A 15261-nucleotide genomic window follows, 5' to 3' on the forward strand; every position below is an offset into this window, starting at 1 on the left:
TGCAACCGCTCGTTTGGTCCTACCAGGAAGAGAGAATCCCTTTAAGACACCACCACAGCCTTCTTCTGCAGTAAACACACGTCCATCTGGCCTGCACTGACTTCCAGCCGAACACCACCACAGCCTTCTTCTGCAGTAAACACACGTCCAGCTGGCCTGCACTGACTTCCATCTGAACATCACCACAGACAGGGTTCCATTACACCAGGATGGTTACATGTTTATTTATGTGAGGATCAGATGAACTTCAGCTGATGGTCTGAAGTTGTGCCGTAATGCATAAGGTTTGGTTGGGTGGAGTAGCACTCGGTTGCTCTCTGCAATACTACAAAACAAACAAAAAGCAGGATCAGATGCAGCCTAATTCTGGATGAGTTATGTGTGTGTGAGTGCGTGTGCATGCATTCGAGTGTGTGTGTGTGTGTGAGTGTGTGTAGGACATTAATAATGAAATAGAGTGGCTTTGAGGGAGGAAGAGGAAGAGGGGGGAACAGTAACATGATGTGTTAGAATAGATTACCTCTGGTCCACTGACACATGGGATGCACTGGCCACACACACACACACACACACACACACACACACACACACACACACACACACACACACACACACACACACACACACACACACACACACACACACACACACACACACACACACACACACACACACACACACACACACACACACACACACACTCCAACACTGCCCCCTAGTGTTGGCTTTTCCCACCTGGACAGGACAAGATATAGACGAGGGAGCTGGTGGACCATAGAGATTAGACTAGTTTATTTTATTTTAATTTGCACAAATAGACAGACAATTTGTAGCAGTTGAAAAAAGCTAAAACGCGACACGCAGGAGGGAAAAAGCACAGAAGGGCTTGTCGAGTCGCCTCCACCTAATGACTATAAATCACACATATTCAGCAGTGTGGACAAACAAACAAATCATAAAATAAAAACTAGACGCAAAAGAGATAAAATCTAAACAGAAAGTCAAGCTACTGGGAGTGTAGAACTAATGCTTACTAATGGACACCCCAGCTGGATGGTGAAAGCGGTGCTCGCCTCATTCAATGTTATATCAAGAATATTCTCACTGTCTGCCGCACCTTGCGGTTGGTGTTTCATGGCTCGCGCAGCGTCCGCATGCTGTGAGATGTAAGAAAGAGGATCGCCACCATAGCGATAGATGGAGTATGTTTTAGTAGGGGAAGCGCCATTGATGACTTTCAGCATTTTGAAGTAGTTCTTCTATGGGTTAAGAAAGATCATATAATTCCATCCAGGTCATCGGGAGGGATCAGACAATGAATTATACTCTCAAGCAAACATTTCAAATCGCCCACCTTTATACCTGTTCAAACAACACACTACAGGTGGCAGTATTCGTCTTTTCAGTTTGTTTGCCAACTCATGGAAGTAGTAGATTAATAAAATGTACTACTCACAGACACCATAATGGAACAGATACAATGATGTAACGTCTAAGTCTATGATCTACACACCCCTTCTCTGTCTGGTTGGAGAGGTAACTTAAGCCCTGAGCCTTTTGTTTTCAGTGGTAGCTAGCTATAGGATATAAATGGCTGTTCAAATCAAATTGTATTAGTCACATGCACCGCATACAACAGTGAAATGCTTACTTACGAGCCCCCGACAATGCAGTTTCAAAAAATACGGACAAGAATAAGAGATAAAAGTAACAAGTAATTAAAGAGCAGCAGTAAAACAACCATAGCGAGACTATATACAGGTGGGTACTGGTACAGAGTCAATGTGCGGGTGCATCAGTTAGTTGAGGTAGTATGTACATGTAGTTTGAGTTATTGAAGTGACTATGCATAGATGACAACAACAGAGAGTAGCAGCAGTGTAAAGAAGGTGGGTGGAGCGATGCAAATTGTCTGGGTGTCCATTTGATTAGATGTTCAGGAGTCTTATGATTTGGGGATAGAAGATGTTTAGAAGCCTCTTAGACCTAGACTATGCGCTCCGGTACCACTTGCCATGCGGTACAGTCTATGACTAGGGTGGCTGGAGTCTTTGACAATTTTTAGTACCTTCCTCTGACACCGCCTGGTATAGAGGTCCTGGATGGCAGGAAGCTTGGCCCCAGTGATGAACTGGGCCGTTCGCACTACCTTTAGTGCCTTGCGGACCTGTTTGAAGGTCTTACTCACATCGTCTGCGGAGAGCGTGATCACACAGTCTTTCGGAACAGCTGGTGCTCTCATGCATGTTTCAGTGTTATTTGCCTCAAAGCAAGCATAGAAATAGTTTAGCTCGTGTGGTAGGCTTGTGTCACTGGGCAGCTCTCGGATGTGCTTCCCTTTGTAGTCTGTGGTTTGCAAGCCCTACCACATCCGATGAGCATTAGAGCTGGTGCAGTATGATTCGATCTTAGTCCTGTATTTGACACTTTGCCTGTTTGATAGTTCATTGGAGGGTATTGCGGGATTTCTTATAAGCTTCCGGGTTAGAGTACCGCTCCTTGAAAGCGGAAGCTCTAGCCTTTAGCTCAGTGCGGATGCTGCCTGTAATACATGTATTCTGGTTGGGGTATCTACTGTACGTACGATCACTGTGGGGACGACGTCATCAATGCACTTATTGATGAAGCCAGTGACTGATGTGGTGTACTCCTCAATGACATTGGAGGAATCCCGGAACATTTTACAGTCTGTGCTAGCAAAATAGTCCTGTAGTTCAGCATCTGCTTCATCTGACCACTTTTTTAAATGATCTACTCACTGGTGTTTCCTGCTTTCATTTTTACTTGTAAGAAGGAATCAGGAGGATATAATTATGGTCGGATTTGCCAAATGGAGGGCCAGGGAGAGCTTTGTATGCGTCTCTGTGTGTGGAGTATTCAGTACCTTTCAAAATATTCATCCCTGTAACGGGTGTCGTCGGAAGGATGAGACCAAGGCACAGCGGTCCTTGAGTTCCACATAATATTTATTACTGAAGTGAAACTTTAGACAAAAAAAACAATAAAGAAACGACTGAACAGCTTTGTTGTGCAGACTACCTGGTCACAAACGAAGAACAAGATCCACAGAAGGAAGGAAAAAAGCTACCTAAGTATGATACCCAATCAGAGACAACGATAGACAGCTGTCCCTGATTGAGAACCATACCTGGCCAAACACAAAGAAATAAAAAACATAGAAACATGAACATAGAATGCCCACCCAAATCACACCCTGACCAAACCAAAAATAGAGACATTACAAGCTCTCTACAGTCAGGGCGTGACAATCCCCCATGGGGTTTTTCCTGTTTTGTTGCATTAACAACCTGTAATTTAAATGGATTTTATTTGGATTTCATGTAATGGACATACACAAAATAGTCCAAATTGGTGAAGTGAAAATAAAAAGGACTTGTTTTAAAAATATATATTATAAAAAATACAAATAAAGTGGTGCGTGCATATGTATTCCCCTTTTTGCTATGAAGCCCCTAAATAAGATCTGGTGCAACCAATTACCTTCAGAAGTCACATAATTAGTTAGATTGCACACAGGTGGACTTTATTTAAGTGTCACATAATCTCAGTATATATACACCTGTTCTGAAAGGCCCCAGAGTCTGCAACACCACTATGCAAGGGGCACCACCAAGCAAGCGACGCCATGAAGACCAATGAGCTCTCCAAACAGGTCAGGGACAACGTTTTGGAGAAGTACAGATCAGGGTTGAGATATAAAAAATATCCGAAACTTTGAACATCCCACGGAGCACCATTAAATCCATTATTAAAAAATGGAAAGAATATGGCACCACAACAAACCTGCCAAGTGAGGGCCGCCCACCAAAACTCACAGACCAGGCAAGGAGGGCATTAATCAGAGGCATAAAAAGACCAAAGATAACCCTGTAGGAGCTGCAAAGCTCTGGTCAGATGAGACTAAAATGTAGCTTTTTGGCCATCAAGGAAAACTCTATGTCTGGCACAAACCCAACACCTCTCATCACCCTGAGATTACCATCCCCACAGTGAAGCATGGTGGTGGCAGCATCATGCTGTGAGGATGTTTTTCATCGGCTGGGACTTGGAAACTGGTCAGAATTGAAGGAATGATGGATGACGCTAAATACAGGGAAATTCTTGAGGGAAACCTGTTTCAGTCTTCCAGAGATTTGAGACTGGGACTGAGGTTCACCTTCCAACAGGACAATGATTCTAAGCATACTGCTAAAGCAACACTCGAGTGGTTTAAGGGGAAACAGTTAAATGTCTGGAATGGCCTAGTCAAAGCCCAGACCTCAATCCAATTGAGAATCTGTGGTAAGACATACCCCAAGAGACTTGCTGCTGTAATTTCTACAAAGGGTGGCTCTACAAAGTTTTCAGTTTTTTGTCTTATTTATTGTTTCTTTCACAATAAAATATGTTTTGCATATTCTAAGTGATAGGCATGTTGTGTAAATCAAGTGATACAAACCCCCACAAAAAAAAAACATTTTAATTCCAGGTTGTAACAAAAAAGGAAAAAATGCCAAGGGGGTGAATACTTTCGCAAGTCACTGTAGGTGGTCCAGAGTTTTTCCCCTCTGGTTGCACATTTAACATGCTGATAGAAATGTAAGTTTCCTTGCATTAAAGTCCCCTGCTACTAGGAGCCCCCCACTGGGTGAGCGTTTTCTTGTTTGCTTATGGTGGAATACAGCTCATTCAATACTGTCTTATTGCCAGCATCTGACTGTGGTGGTATGTAAACAGCTACGAAAAATACAGATGAAAACTCTCTAGGTAGATAGTGTGGTCTACAGCTTATCATGAGATACTCTACCTCAAGCGAGCAATAGCTTGAGACTTCCTTAGATAGTGTGATTCCCTTAGATACGGTTATTTACAAAAATACATAGTCCGCCGCCCCTTGTCTTACCAGACGCCGCTGTTCTATCCTGTCGGTATACCGTGTAACCAGCCAGCTAGCAGATAGTGTCGTGATTCAGCCACGACTCCGTCGATGTTATTCTCCACAGATTGTACGTTTTTTAGCAGAATGGAGGGAAGTGGGGGTTTATTCGATGGCCTACAAATTATCAGAAAGCAGCCCGCCCTTTGGACCCTTTTTCTCTGCCTTCTCTTCAAATCACGGGGATCTGGGCCTGTTCCTGAGAAAGCAGTATATCCTTCGCGTCGGGCTAGTCAGTGTCGTGTAAGGCAAAAAAGCATTCTGCTAGTCTGTGGTGAGTAATCGCAGTCCTGATGTCTAGAAGTTATTTTCGGTCATAAGAGAGGGTAGGTACAAAATAAGTGAAACAATAAGTTACAAACAACGCAAATAAACAAACAAAAAAAACACAACAGGTTGGCGACACGTAAAACATCTGCATTCCTCTCTGGCGCCATTTTACTTCACATGAAGTTTTCACAGTTTCTGAAAGCAATGTGCACATTTGTAACTATTTATCTATATTGAGCTTCGTGAGCTACTTGATTGGTTTGTGACTTTTCATTGACCCTATTGTTGTGTTGTGTTTTGTTCCATAGTGAAAGTCATAGCTTTATCTGTAGGAGACAGCCTGAGGTTTTAGTGTCAAAGTCAACACTCTTTTTTTTCATGCAAATCCACCAGAAACAGGTCAGCGAAACGCCATGCAGGAAACAGAATAGCAAACTTGTGTTGTGCTCCTAGCTGTTTTGTAATGTCTTTATAGTACCTTGAAAGGTGTACATTTCCTAAAACCATCTTTCTCTGCCAGGCTACTTTCTGTTGTCCACATTAAGCGCTCTACCTACCCTCGATCACCTGTTCAGTTTTGCCACTCAAACCCACAGATTTTCTTCATCTGTTTCACTTTCATGTCTGATTACCCGTCTGGTGCCTCCCACTTAACCCCCTGGTAACTCCTCTTAACCCCATGGTGAAGTACTTATCCCCCTGGTTCTCATAGAGCGTGAACTCCGGGTGGATCTGTATTATCTAGCTACGGTATAAGCATAATAATCTCATAAACAGTTTGGGGCAAAAAAGTGTCGACTATTTTCCGTCAGATCAAACAGACTTAAAAAATGACTGAGATGTTAAAATGACTGAGATGTTAAAATGACTGAGATGTTAAAATGAGATGTTAAAAGGACTGAGATGTTAAAATGACTGAGATGTTAAAATGACTGAGATGTTAAAATGACTGAGATGTTAAAATGACTGAGATGTTAAAATGACTGAGATGTTAAAATGCAGCAGTAATCATCCAATTATGAGCAAAGCTCCTCAGATTACAGACACCACATAGCGGTGCTCTCAGCCAGTGAGTTTCTGTCTTAATACGTGACGTCATACTTCCTACTCTTTGAAAGACACAATTTCTCACTCGCAGAGCAGAACGTACGTTGTGCTCGGTGGCCTGATTTCTGGAGGAATGTGAGTGTCACGCCTTGAAAAGCGAGTGTGTTCTGAAAGGTGTTCGAAAGGGGTTATCTACAGGCTATTGCTTTGCCTGCATTAACTGGTAATGGTCTGGTATTAAGTGAATTGCTTGTATGTCAATTGTATTCCTATGTGTTTTGTTGTTGGGCAGATTTACACGGACTGGGCCAACCATTACCTGGTGAAGTCGGGCCGTCAGCGACTGATCAAGGACTTGCAGCAGGATGTTACAGATGGAGTGCTATTGGCTGAGATCATACAGGTTGTCGGTAAGGACTTGCAGCAGGATGTTACAGATGGAGTGCTATTGGCTGAGATCATACAGGTTGTCGGTAAGGACTTGCAGCAGGATGTTACAGATGGAGTGCTATTGGCTGAGATCATACAGGTTGTCGGTAAGGACTTGCAGCAGGATGTTACAGATGGAGTGCTATTGGCTGAGATCATACAGGTTGGACTTGCAGCAGGATGTTACAGATGACTTGCAGCAGGATGTTGTTAGATGGATGGAGATCATACAGGTTGTCGGTAAGGACTTGCTATGCTATTGGCTGAGATCATACAGGTTGTCGGTAAGGACTTGCCTGGCATTCTATTGGTAACTTTTTATTTTTTAAATCAGCAGATCAATTGGAATGCTTCCATGTAACCATTATGCGTTTCCTATTGGCTTTCCATTGCAATGCAATGACAAGAAGAAACGTTTTGCATGCTTCATCATATTATATAGCCTAATATTAGTGTGCTATGATGAGCATGATATGTCACTTCTCTCTTCTCTCTTCTCTGGCCTCCAACTCAGTGGCCTCTTGCCTCTCTCTTCTCTGGCCTCCAACTCAGTGGCCTCTACGGGCCTTTACTGTGGAGAGGTTAGGCGGGATCTTTAGGTCAGGAGGGTCTTTAAAATCAAGTCTTTCCTGCTCGGAAATTCAGCAATTTAAGATTCCAGCTCTGCTTTTAGCCTCCCAGGGTGGATGAGAGGTGGAGCAGCCAAGCCTGTCATTATTTCCTGTGTGTCTGCACTGTACATTATATTTAAGTGGGGTGAATAGAGGCAGCGTGGTTAGCGGAGGCTAAATGAGGATCATAGCGGTGGGTGAGATGGCATCAGGTGCAAAACCCGGCTGCTTCCCACGGTTAGCGTAAGTTATTACTGCTTTAGGATAGACACTGTACGGGCGTCTTCAATGTGACTCGTCGTAGTGCAGGGGAAGTCCCAAGGAGGATGTGTTACGTCATCGTTAAATGTCCTCTTTCTTTTCATGCCCTCTCGCTCTCTTTTCATCATTCTTTTCTAGCCAATGAGAAGATAGAAGACATCAATGGCTACCCAAAGAGCCAGACTCAGATGGTGAGTGTTGTGTTTATTCTGTAACATAAGGGAACCAGCCCTCCAGCCCCTAAAACAGTGATAACAGGGAGGCATGAGCTTAGCAGTACTTCATAGTACGGATCATGAGTTATCGCATGTGTGGTAATTGTGCGAACACAACCGGATGATCCGTCCCAAATCTGAAATCCTGACGCTGAGTGAGGACCCTTGGTGGCATGTGCTTCTTTCCTCACTGTTTCCTGTAAGAGAACGGCCTTTCTAGTGATGCCCTACTAGCACGGTAGGGAGGCTGTGGGGTGGCATTAAATAGACCGGTGTCCCGCTGACACCCAAACAACCTCCCTTGCCTATCATACTTATCCATGGATCCATGGGTTAAACATCCGTTCACTTCGTTATTGTTGTGATAGCGCTCGACATACTCTAGAAGCCTCTATTTTGGTTGTATGATAAACCACGATAATTAGTTTAAAGGCCCAGTGCAGTCAAAAACCTGATATTCATGTGTTTTTATATATATTTCTACACTTTGAAGTTAAAAATAATACTGTGAAATTATGAACGTTTTGACAAAGAGTTGTTTGAAAAGACAGCCTGAAATTTCCGCCTGTTTCGGTGGGACGGAGTTTTAGCCTGCCGGGAGGCATCACAAGGCGGTAAATTAGTTAGTAGACCATTAAGAAAGAGACCAAACATCTCTTCCAATAAAAGCTCGTTTTCAGGTTTCCCGCCTTTACTCAGACCAGGCAGTCCTAGCAAAATCTTGCTTGAGTAATTGCTCTTTGCTTATTAAAAGCTACTTTTGTTGATGTTTTGACCATTTGAATGAAAAACTATGATAGTTAAGGTACTTAATTGTTAACCAGAAATGACTTGATGTTCAGATCAAAACTGCTGTGTTGGACCTTTAATATTATTAGATATCTCCCTTGCTTTCAATTTTGCAGCTCATTCTCTTTCTCTGACCTTATTTCACTCCTACAAGCTGTCTGTCACTTGGACCACCTCCCTCAGTCTAATATATCTCACTCTAGCTGACTCACCCTGGCTCACCCACCAGCACCAGCTCCCCTACACATGAAATGACAGATCCCATTGTTGTACAACATTTTTTCTCTTGTGGCGAGCCAGAAATTGGGAAAATATTATTAAAATAAGGAGTAGCTCTATGAATGGAAGTCTTTCAGTAATCTGCGCTCCCTCAAAGTGAACTTCCTGGAGTTTAGTGTAATGGGTGGGAACACGTTTAGATTTCCTCAGAAACACGTTGCTTTTAGTTGTTGGGAAACGTCCCTGCTCTTACCAAAATGGGTGATTGTGAATTGTATGAAAAGATCTGTGGTAAAGGTCTGAATTAAGAGAGGTTAATCATTCCATTGTGGCCTGTATGCTAAGTTTAGTTCTACTCCTTTACTACTATGTTTGAACTGTCTGAAGGATGATTTCTGCTTGTGGATCAGACAGAATTGTTTCACCTTGCATCACTAGTGGTTGGTTATAATCCACAGGGGACCATATGGTTCTTGATTTGACTCAGGTTTTCCTACATCGAAGACAAAGCATCAAGCCTAATATTACCTCATCATTGTATGGGGGGAAGTATTTGTTAATGGATGACTCTGCTTTATCTGCGCTGACAAAGTACCATGCCCTCCTCTCTCCTCTCTCCTCTCTCCTCTCCTCTCTCCTCTCTCCTCTCTCCTCTCTCCTCTCCCCCAGATTGAGAACATCAATACCTGCCTAGGATTCCTGGCAGCTAAAGGGGTGAACATCCAGGGACTCAGTGCAGAAGGTACGTCATCTACCAGACACTCTCCCTCATATCGACTTCTCATCTAGAGCCTCGAACGAGTAACTCCGCGTTAGAGCCGACTGTGAAGAGGAAATGATACCAAAGGTGACCAAGCTCTCTGTCTCTCCTCCTGTTGCAGAGATCCTTCATGGGAACCTGAAGACCATCCTGGGCCTGTTCTTCAGCTTGTCCCGCTACAAGCAGCAGCAGCAGAAGGTCTTGAAGCAGCAGGCCTCTCATCACCCAGAGCACAGCAACCAGCCTGGACATACTCCCCATGGGTCACCAGCCCCCGCTCAGACCCACACCCATCATACCCACAGCTCCACCGCACCAGCACACAAAGCAGCATCAGATATGCTGTCTAGGTAACAGTACCTTGTAACAACCCAACCTCCAGCTTCCACGCATGGCAAGAGATCAATGGTTTGGAGAAGCTCAGATATAGTATGCGAGGTTATTTGTGAGTGACCACCCCCCAGTCATTCCCCGTAAAATGTGACGTTGATTCCTCATGTTTCCTCATGACACTGGTTCCTCAGGTTTGTTTATGTCATCCATTCGAATTGCGCGTGGTCTCGTCTTCTGCGGCTTCCATGCGTAGCAGGCCACCTTCATTCCACGTCTGTGAATCGCTTCGCTTTCCGTTAACTTGTCCAAATCTCTGTGGTCCTCTTGGTCTCACCCAATCAGCTTTCATATCTCTGTCTACTCTTAACATTCGTTCTTACCTGTCTCTCTCTTTTCTCCTCCATGCAGTCTGTCATCCAAGGCTTCTTCCACTCAGAGTAAAGGGCTAAAGCTCTCTGTGGCTCAGAGAAAATCCTCTAGGTCAGCTGTCCTCTATCTCACTTCCATAGACACTGCATGCCGCAATCCACTCACACTGGAGAGGCACCACGTATTGCGTTTGTAAAGCTCCCACCATCCCCATTCTCCCACTAACTTCAGGTTGTCTTGTAGTATGTTACTAGACTACTCTTGATGTGTTAACACTTGCTTCCTGGTGTGTTTGCTGTGTGCATGGTTTCAGGAGACTGGAAGTGCTTTTCAACTTGTCCTTTAAAAAAAAAAGTATTCTGTTTTACTGTGTGTGAGTGTGTGCAGTAGCTTTTGATGAGTTCGGGAAATGCCCAGCATGAGGTTATGCAATAGCACCACCTAATGGAATAACTGTGCAACCACATGCGTCTTTCTTGAGCTCTTGTCCATAGATCGTCTGTTCAAGTACTCACGAGATGCTGAATGCACTCCTTAAAAAGGGAGTTATTTAGACTGATCTGAGGAATATTATTTAATCCTCTTTAGGAGATGTTTTTTATACTGTTGGGTGTTTTATTGAACCTGTAACTTTTGTCCCCCCCCCCGTGGCCCACAGACTGCCAGCTCCCACCATGCGGGTCTCAGCTCCAGGCAGCGAGGGGAAGCCCCGCGCGGCCTCCAACGGCAACCGTCGCAGCCAGAGCTTCAACCACTACGACAAGCCCAAGCCCTCCAGCAGCGACAGAGGTGAGTTACAGTACAGGAGGATGTCGTGTCTGTGCTTTTAGAGGGAAACCACTTCCGGGGACACCCCCGAATTGTACGTTTTGTTGGTCGTCCAGAGCGACAACAACAGAGAAAGATCTAAACACATCTGGATTGGGGGCTTGTCTGTCGTACAGTCTATTAGTTGTGTGCTGTTAGCTGGTTGTGGCTAGAGTCGTGCTGCGAGTTAAAGACCTCTTCCTTAGAAGAATGGTGTGGGAAACAGCTGTCTGCTGGGAGAGAACCATTTATCCAGTACCGTGTGACTGAACTGTCAACAGTCGCACCATTAGAGGTACATTAACAGACTGGACCACAGGGAGGTGAGAAGGCATGGTTTCCCCGAGCTGGAACACACACACACACACACACACACACACACACACACACACACACACACACACACACACACACACACACACACACACACACACACACACACACACACACACACACACACACACACACACACACACACACACACACACACATAAATAGCTAACCGCATAGACAGTGATCCTAAACACACACACACACACACATAGATAGATGACCTATGTAAATGTGGTTTCTGCCTTTACATTTCCTCTGCTCTTAAGAGGAGCAGGTAATGATTTAACAACACTGGTGCCACTCAAGCTGACCTTGTGGCGTACAGGCTCCCCTGTGGATCGTTCGAGGTCAAATGTTACACGAGATGAAAGATGTGAATTATTTCGGTGTCTTTTTACATTAGGTCTTAGGTTTAGGGTTGAGGTTTTATTTGTAATGCTTCACAGATAACCTTTAAGCTGTTGCCATTTCTGTTTGTGAAGTGAAGAGCTATTTCGGCACCTATCATTTCAGCTGGCTTGCCACCTCTTATCCTCTATTTGAGTATTGCAAAGTGCTACATTTGACATAACAAATGTGTCACTTCCTCTCCTTTCTGAAGCCTATATTTACTGTTTCTTCCTGCCTTCTTCCTGTTGGATTATAGTGTGGTGGACGTCACATCACACCACGGCTTTGCAATCGTAGTGGTGTAAATACATCTGTATGAAAAGATGGCCTTGTTTGACGTAGAATTATACATCCCATAATGTATACCCACTGTACGACTAAGTCCTCGATTGACAGATTGAGTCCTCGGTGGTATGGAGCCAGTCAGGCGGTACTCCCCAAGTACTGTGATGTATGTTAGTGAGAGCAGAGCCGAGCAGAGCAGCGTGACAGTGGGAGTTAGCTCTGGCTGGGCCGGGGCCTGGATAACCCAGTCTACGGTCTACTGAAGCCAGCCTGTGGTGAGCTGCTGCTGCTGCTGCTGCTGTGTTGATGAGGCATTCACTGTGCATTGATTGAGCCCTAATTAGTGTACTTGTGGTAAGGAGAGGGAGGGATAGAGGGAACGACAGAGATGGAGGGATAGAGGGAACGACAGAGAGGGAGGGATAGCGACAGGGAGGGTGGGATAGCGACAGGGAGGGTGGGATAGCGACAGGGAGGGTGGGATAGCAACAGGGAGGGTGGGATAGCGACAGGGAGGGTGGGATAGCGACAGGGAGGGTAGGATAGCAACAGGGAGGGTGGGATAGCGACAGGGAGGGTGGGATAGCGACAGGGAGGGTGGGATAGCAACAGGGAGGGTGGGATAGCAACAGGGAGGGTGGGATAGCAACAGGGAGGGTGGGATAGCGACAGAGAGGTTGGGATAGCGAGTGAACGAGAGATGAAGAGATAGGAAAGGATAGTGAGGGGAAAAGATAGGCGGTGAGGGAGAAAGCCTCATAGCTTGTTAAGTGTAAATCTCTGGTGGAAAGGACATAGTGAGAGTTACGGGAATCAGAAATGGTTAGTGTTCACTTCTTGGGAGAGGATAGAAGCATGATTGGAACTATACAATGACCACTGTCATTCCTGACCTGTCAATCAAGGATCAGCTGAGAGGGGGAGTAGGGGGGGGTATAGGATTATGCTAGTGAAACAGTAGACGCTAGAACTTGGCTGTAGATTGTTTATGTGCCTGTCTGTCCTTATGCTTTGCAAAATGTTTATTGTAGTGGAGTCAATAGGAGATTTGATGAAGTAAATTCACTGTCGTTCCTCTCTGCTAGAACAGGATGATTATCCCAGATGGTGTTCTATTTGTGTTTATTCTTGTGAAGGAACTTTCACTTTTTACGTCATTTAGCAGACGCTCTTGCACAGAGCGACTTACAGGGGTGAGTGCCAACATTTTCATACAAGTGCCTCATGGGAACTGAACCCACAACCCTGGCGTTGCAAGTGCCATGATCTGCCAACTCAGCTACCAGTGTCTGTAAAGAACCAGAGCATATTGTCTAAATCACTTAAACATGCGCAACGTAGATGCATGTCTTTAGACGGTGAATGGGAGACATGACGACTACAATGAATCCGCCTCATTCACACAAAAAAAATCTTGTTCACCTCAATTCTGTCCTACTATATGATGTGAAAGGTCCAATGTGTTTCTAGTTACACCAGGTGGAACAGAACACTTGTATGTAGCCGCGAGTGACTGAGGTGAAAGGATCGTTAAAGGGTTCCCACACAAACAGAATTACTGTCTAGTAATTGAGAATGTAAAGCAGTTTCCCGCTGCGCTTGACCGTTAGACCCTTTAACGAGCAGCTGCCGGGCTGGGAATGCTGTGAGCACACCATTACACAGCACGGGGGACACAGGGAAGTATACCGTACGGAGCGTCTCAAGCTACTGAGTATATAGTGTAACTAACGGGGGAGTTGAGTGCTTTTAGCCAAGTGTCTCTGGTGATTTGACCTGTAAACCAGAGCACTAGTGGTGGACACAGAGAGGCCAGGACACCTGCTGGGTATCCATTTGTTGGGGAAGAATTGGGGTGTTGAATTGTACGTTTTGTTGGAGACTGGTGTGCAACACTGCTGATAAATGTTGCACTTGAAACACGCTACTTCCTAGCCAGGGTTATGAGCTTAACAAGTGAGCCTGATAACAAATCAAGTCGTTGATGCCTCTGAGGTCTAAAAACAACATACGCCGAGAGTAAAAAAAACATTAAGAACACCTTCCTACTATTGAGTTGCATTCCCCTTTTTGTCCTCATTAACAGACTCAATTTGGTCGGGGCATGGACTCTACAAGGTGTCGCGAGCCTTCCACAGGGTTGCTGGCCCATGTTGACTCCAATGCTTCCCACAGTTGTCAGCTACTGTCATACCCCTTTCAAAGGCACTTAAATCTTTTGTCATTCAGCCTCTAAGTGGCACACATGCACAATCCATGTCTCAATTGTCTCAAGACTTAAAAATCCTTCTTTATCCGGTCTCCTCCTTTTCATCTACACGGATTGAAGTGGATTTAACATCAATAAGGGAGATCCATAAGGGATCACCATTTTCTATGTCATGGAAAGAGCAGCTGTTCTTAATGTTTTGTACACTCCGTGTATAAGCTAAGTGAATTATGCATGTGTGCGATTTACTGCATGTATGTGTTACAAAGCTCAACATTGTTAGAGCGTTATTTGTGAGCTGAGGTGTGTGTGTCTGCTTGTTTGTGTGTGTGTGTGTGTGTGTGTGTGTGTGTGTGTGTGTGTGTGTGTGTGTGTGTGTGTGTGTGTGTGTGTGTGTGTGTGTGTGTGTGTGTGTGTGTGTGTGTGTGTGTGTGTGTGTGTGTGTGTGTGTGTGTGTGTGTGTGTGTGTGTGTGTGTGTGTGTGTGTGACAGTTGCATATGGTCACTGGTGTTCAGTGTTGAGTTGGCAAGAACAGACAGGCTTTCATGATTGACTCTCTCTCCCAGGTATTCTGCACTCTAAACTGTACACAACCCGTCGTTGATGTTTGGGTTTGAAATTTAAACGTCTGCTAGCTGGGGCAGTACATTTTTGTTTACCTCCCCTCAGGCATGGTAAAAGGCAGGTATGTGGCTGGGTTTACTCTGAAGGTGTGCTTACTGAGAGTTGATTAACGTCTGAAGCGAGTTTCCCTGCTTGCTGTTGCCCATGTAGACTACTGGACTTAGAGGTAGGTCAGATATGCTTAAAGCATGTTAATAACAATAGAATTCCAAGCTAATTGATCATTAAATATCTGCATGTTAAAGATTGCTGGGGTACTCTAAATCATACTGAGAAATATGTCTTTTTTGATCAGAACTGTTTGCAATTAATATTTCGAATTTTGGAGTGTATTTCATGACCCTGATACCAAATTGTAGATAGAGTATGTGTT

The 15261-nt window shown here is 44.6% G+C and overlaps 1 protein-coding gene across 14 annotated transcripts in view; it reads left to right on the top strand.

Moving 5' to 3' along the window:
• The window catches only part of LOC124003629 (neuron navigator 2-like), a 139870-nt gene that overhangs the window by 41218 nt on the left and 83391 nt on the right, over positions 1-15261 (top strand). For 11 of the 14 annotated variants that reach the window (XM_046312137.1, XM_046312051.1, XM_046312113.1 and 8 more), the window contains 6 exons: positions 6546-6663; positions 7693-7745; positions 9447-9519; positions 9659-9887; positions 10279-10350; positions 10898-11028. In XM_046312137.1, the coding sequence (XP_046168093.1) occupies positions 6546-6663; positions 7693-7745; positions 9447-9519; positions 9659-9887; positions 10279-10350; positions 10898-11028 (676 nt within the window). The other 3 variants (XM_046312145.1, XM_046312154.1, XM_046312091.1) reach the window with 3 other exon arrangements.

Source organism: Oncorhynchus gorbuscha, linkage group LG02 (assembly GCF_021184085.1).
Source record: "Oncorhynchus gorbuscha isolate QuinsamMale2020 ecotype Even-year linkage group LG02, OgorEven_v1.0, whole genome shotgun sequence".
NCBI lineage: Eukaryota > Metazoa > Chordata > Actinopteri > Salmoniformes > Salmonidae > Oncorhynchus > Oncorhynchus gorbuscha.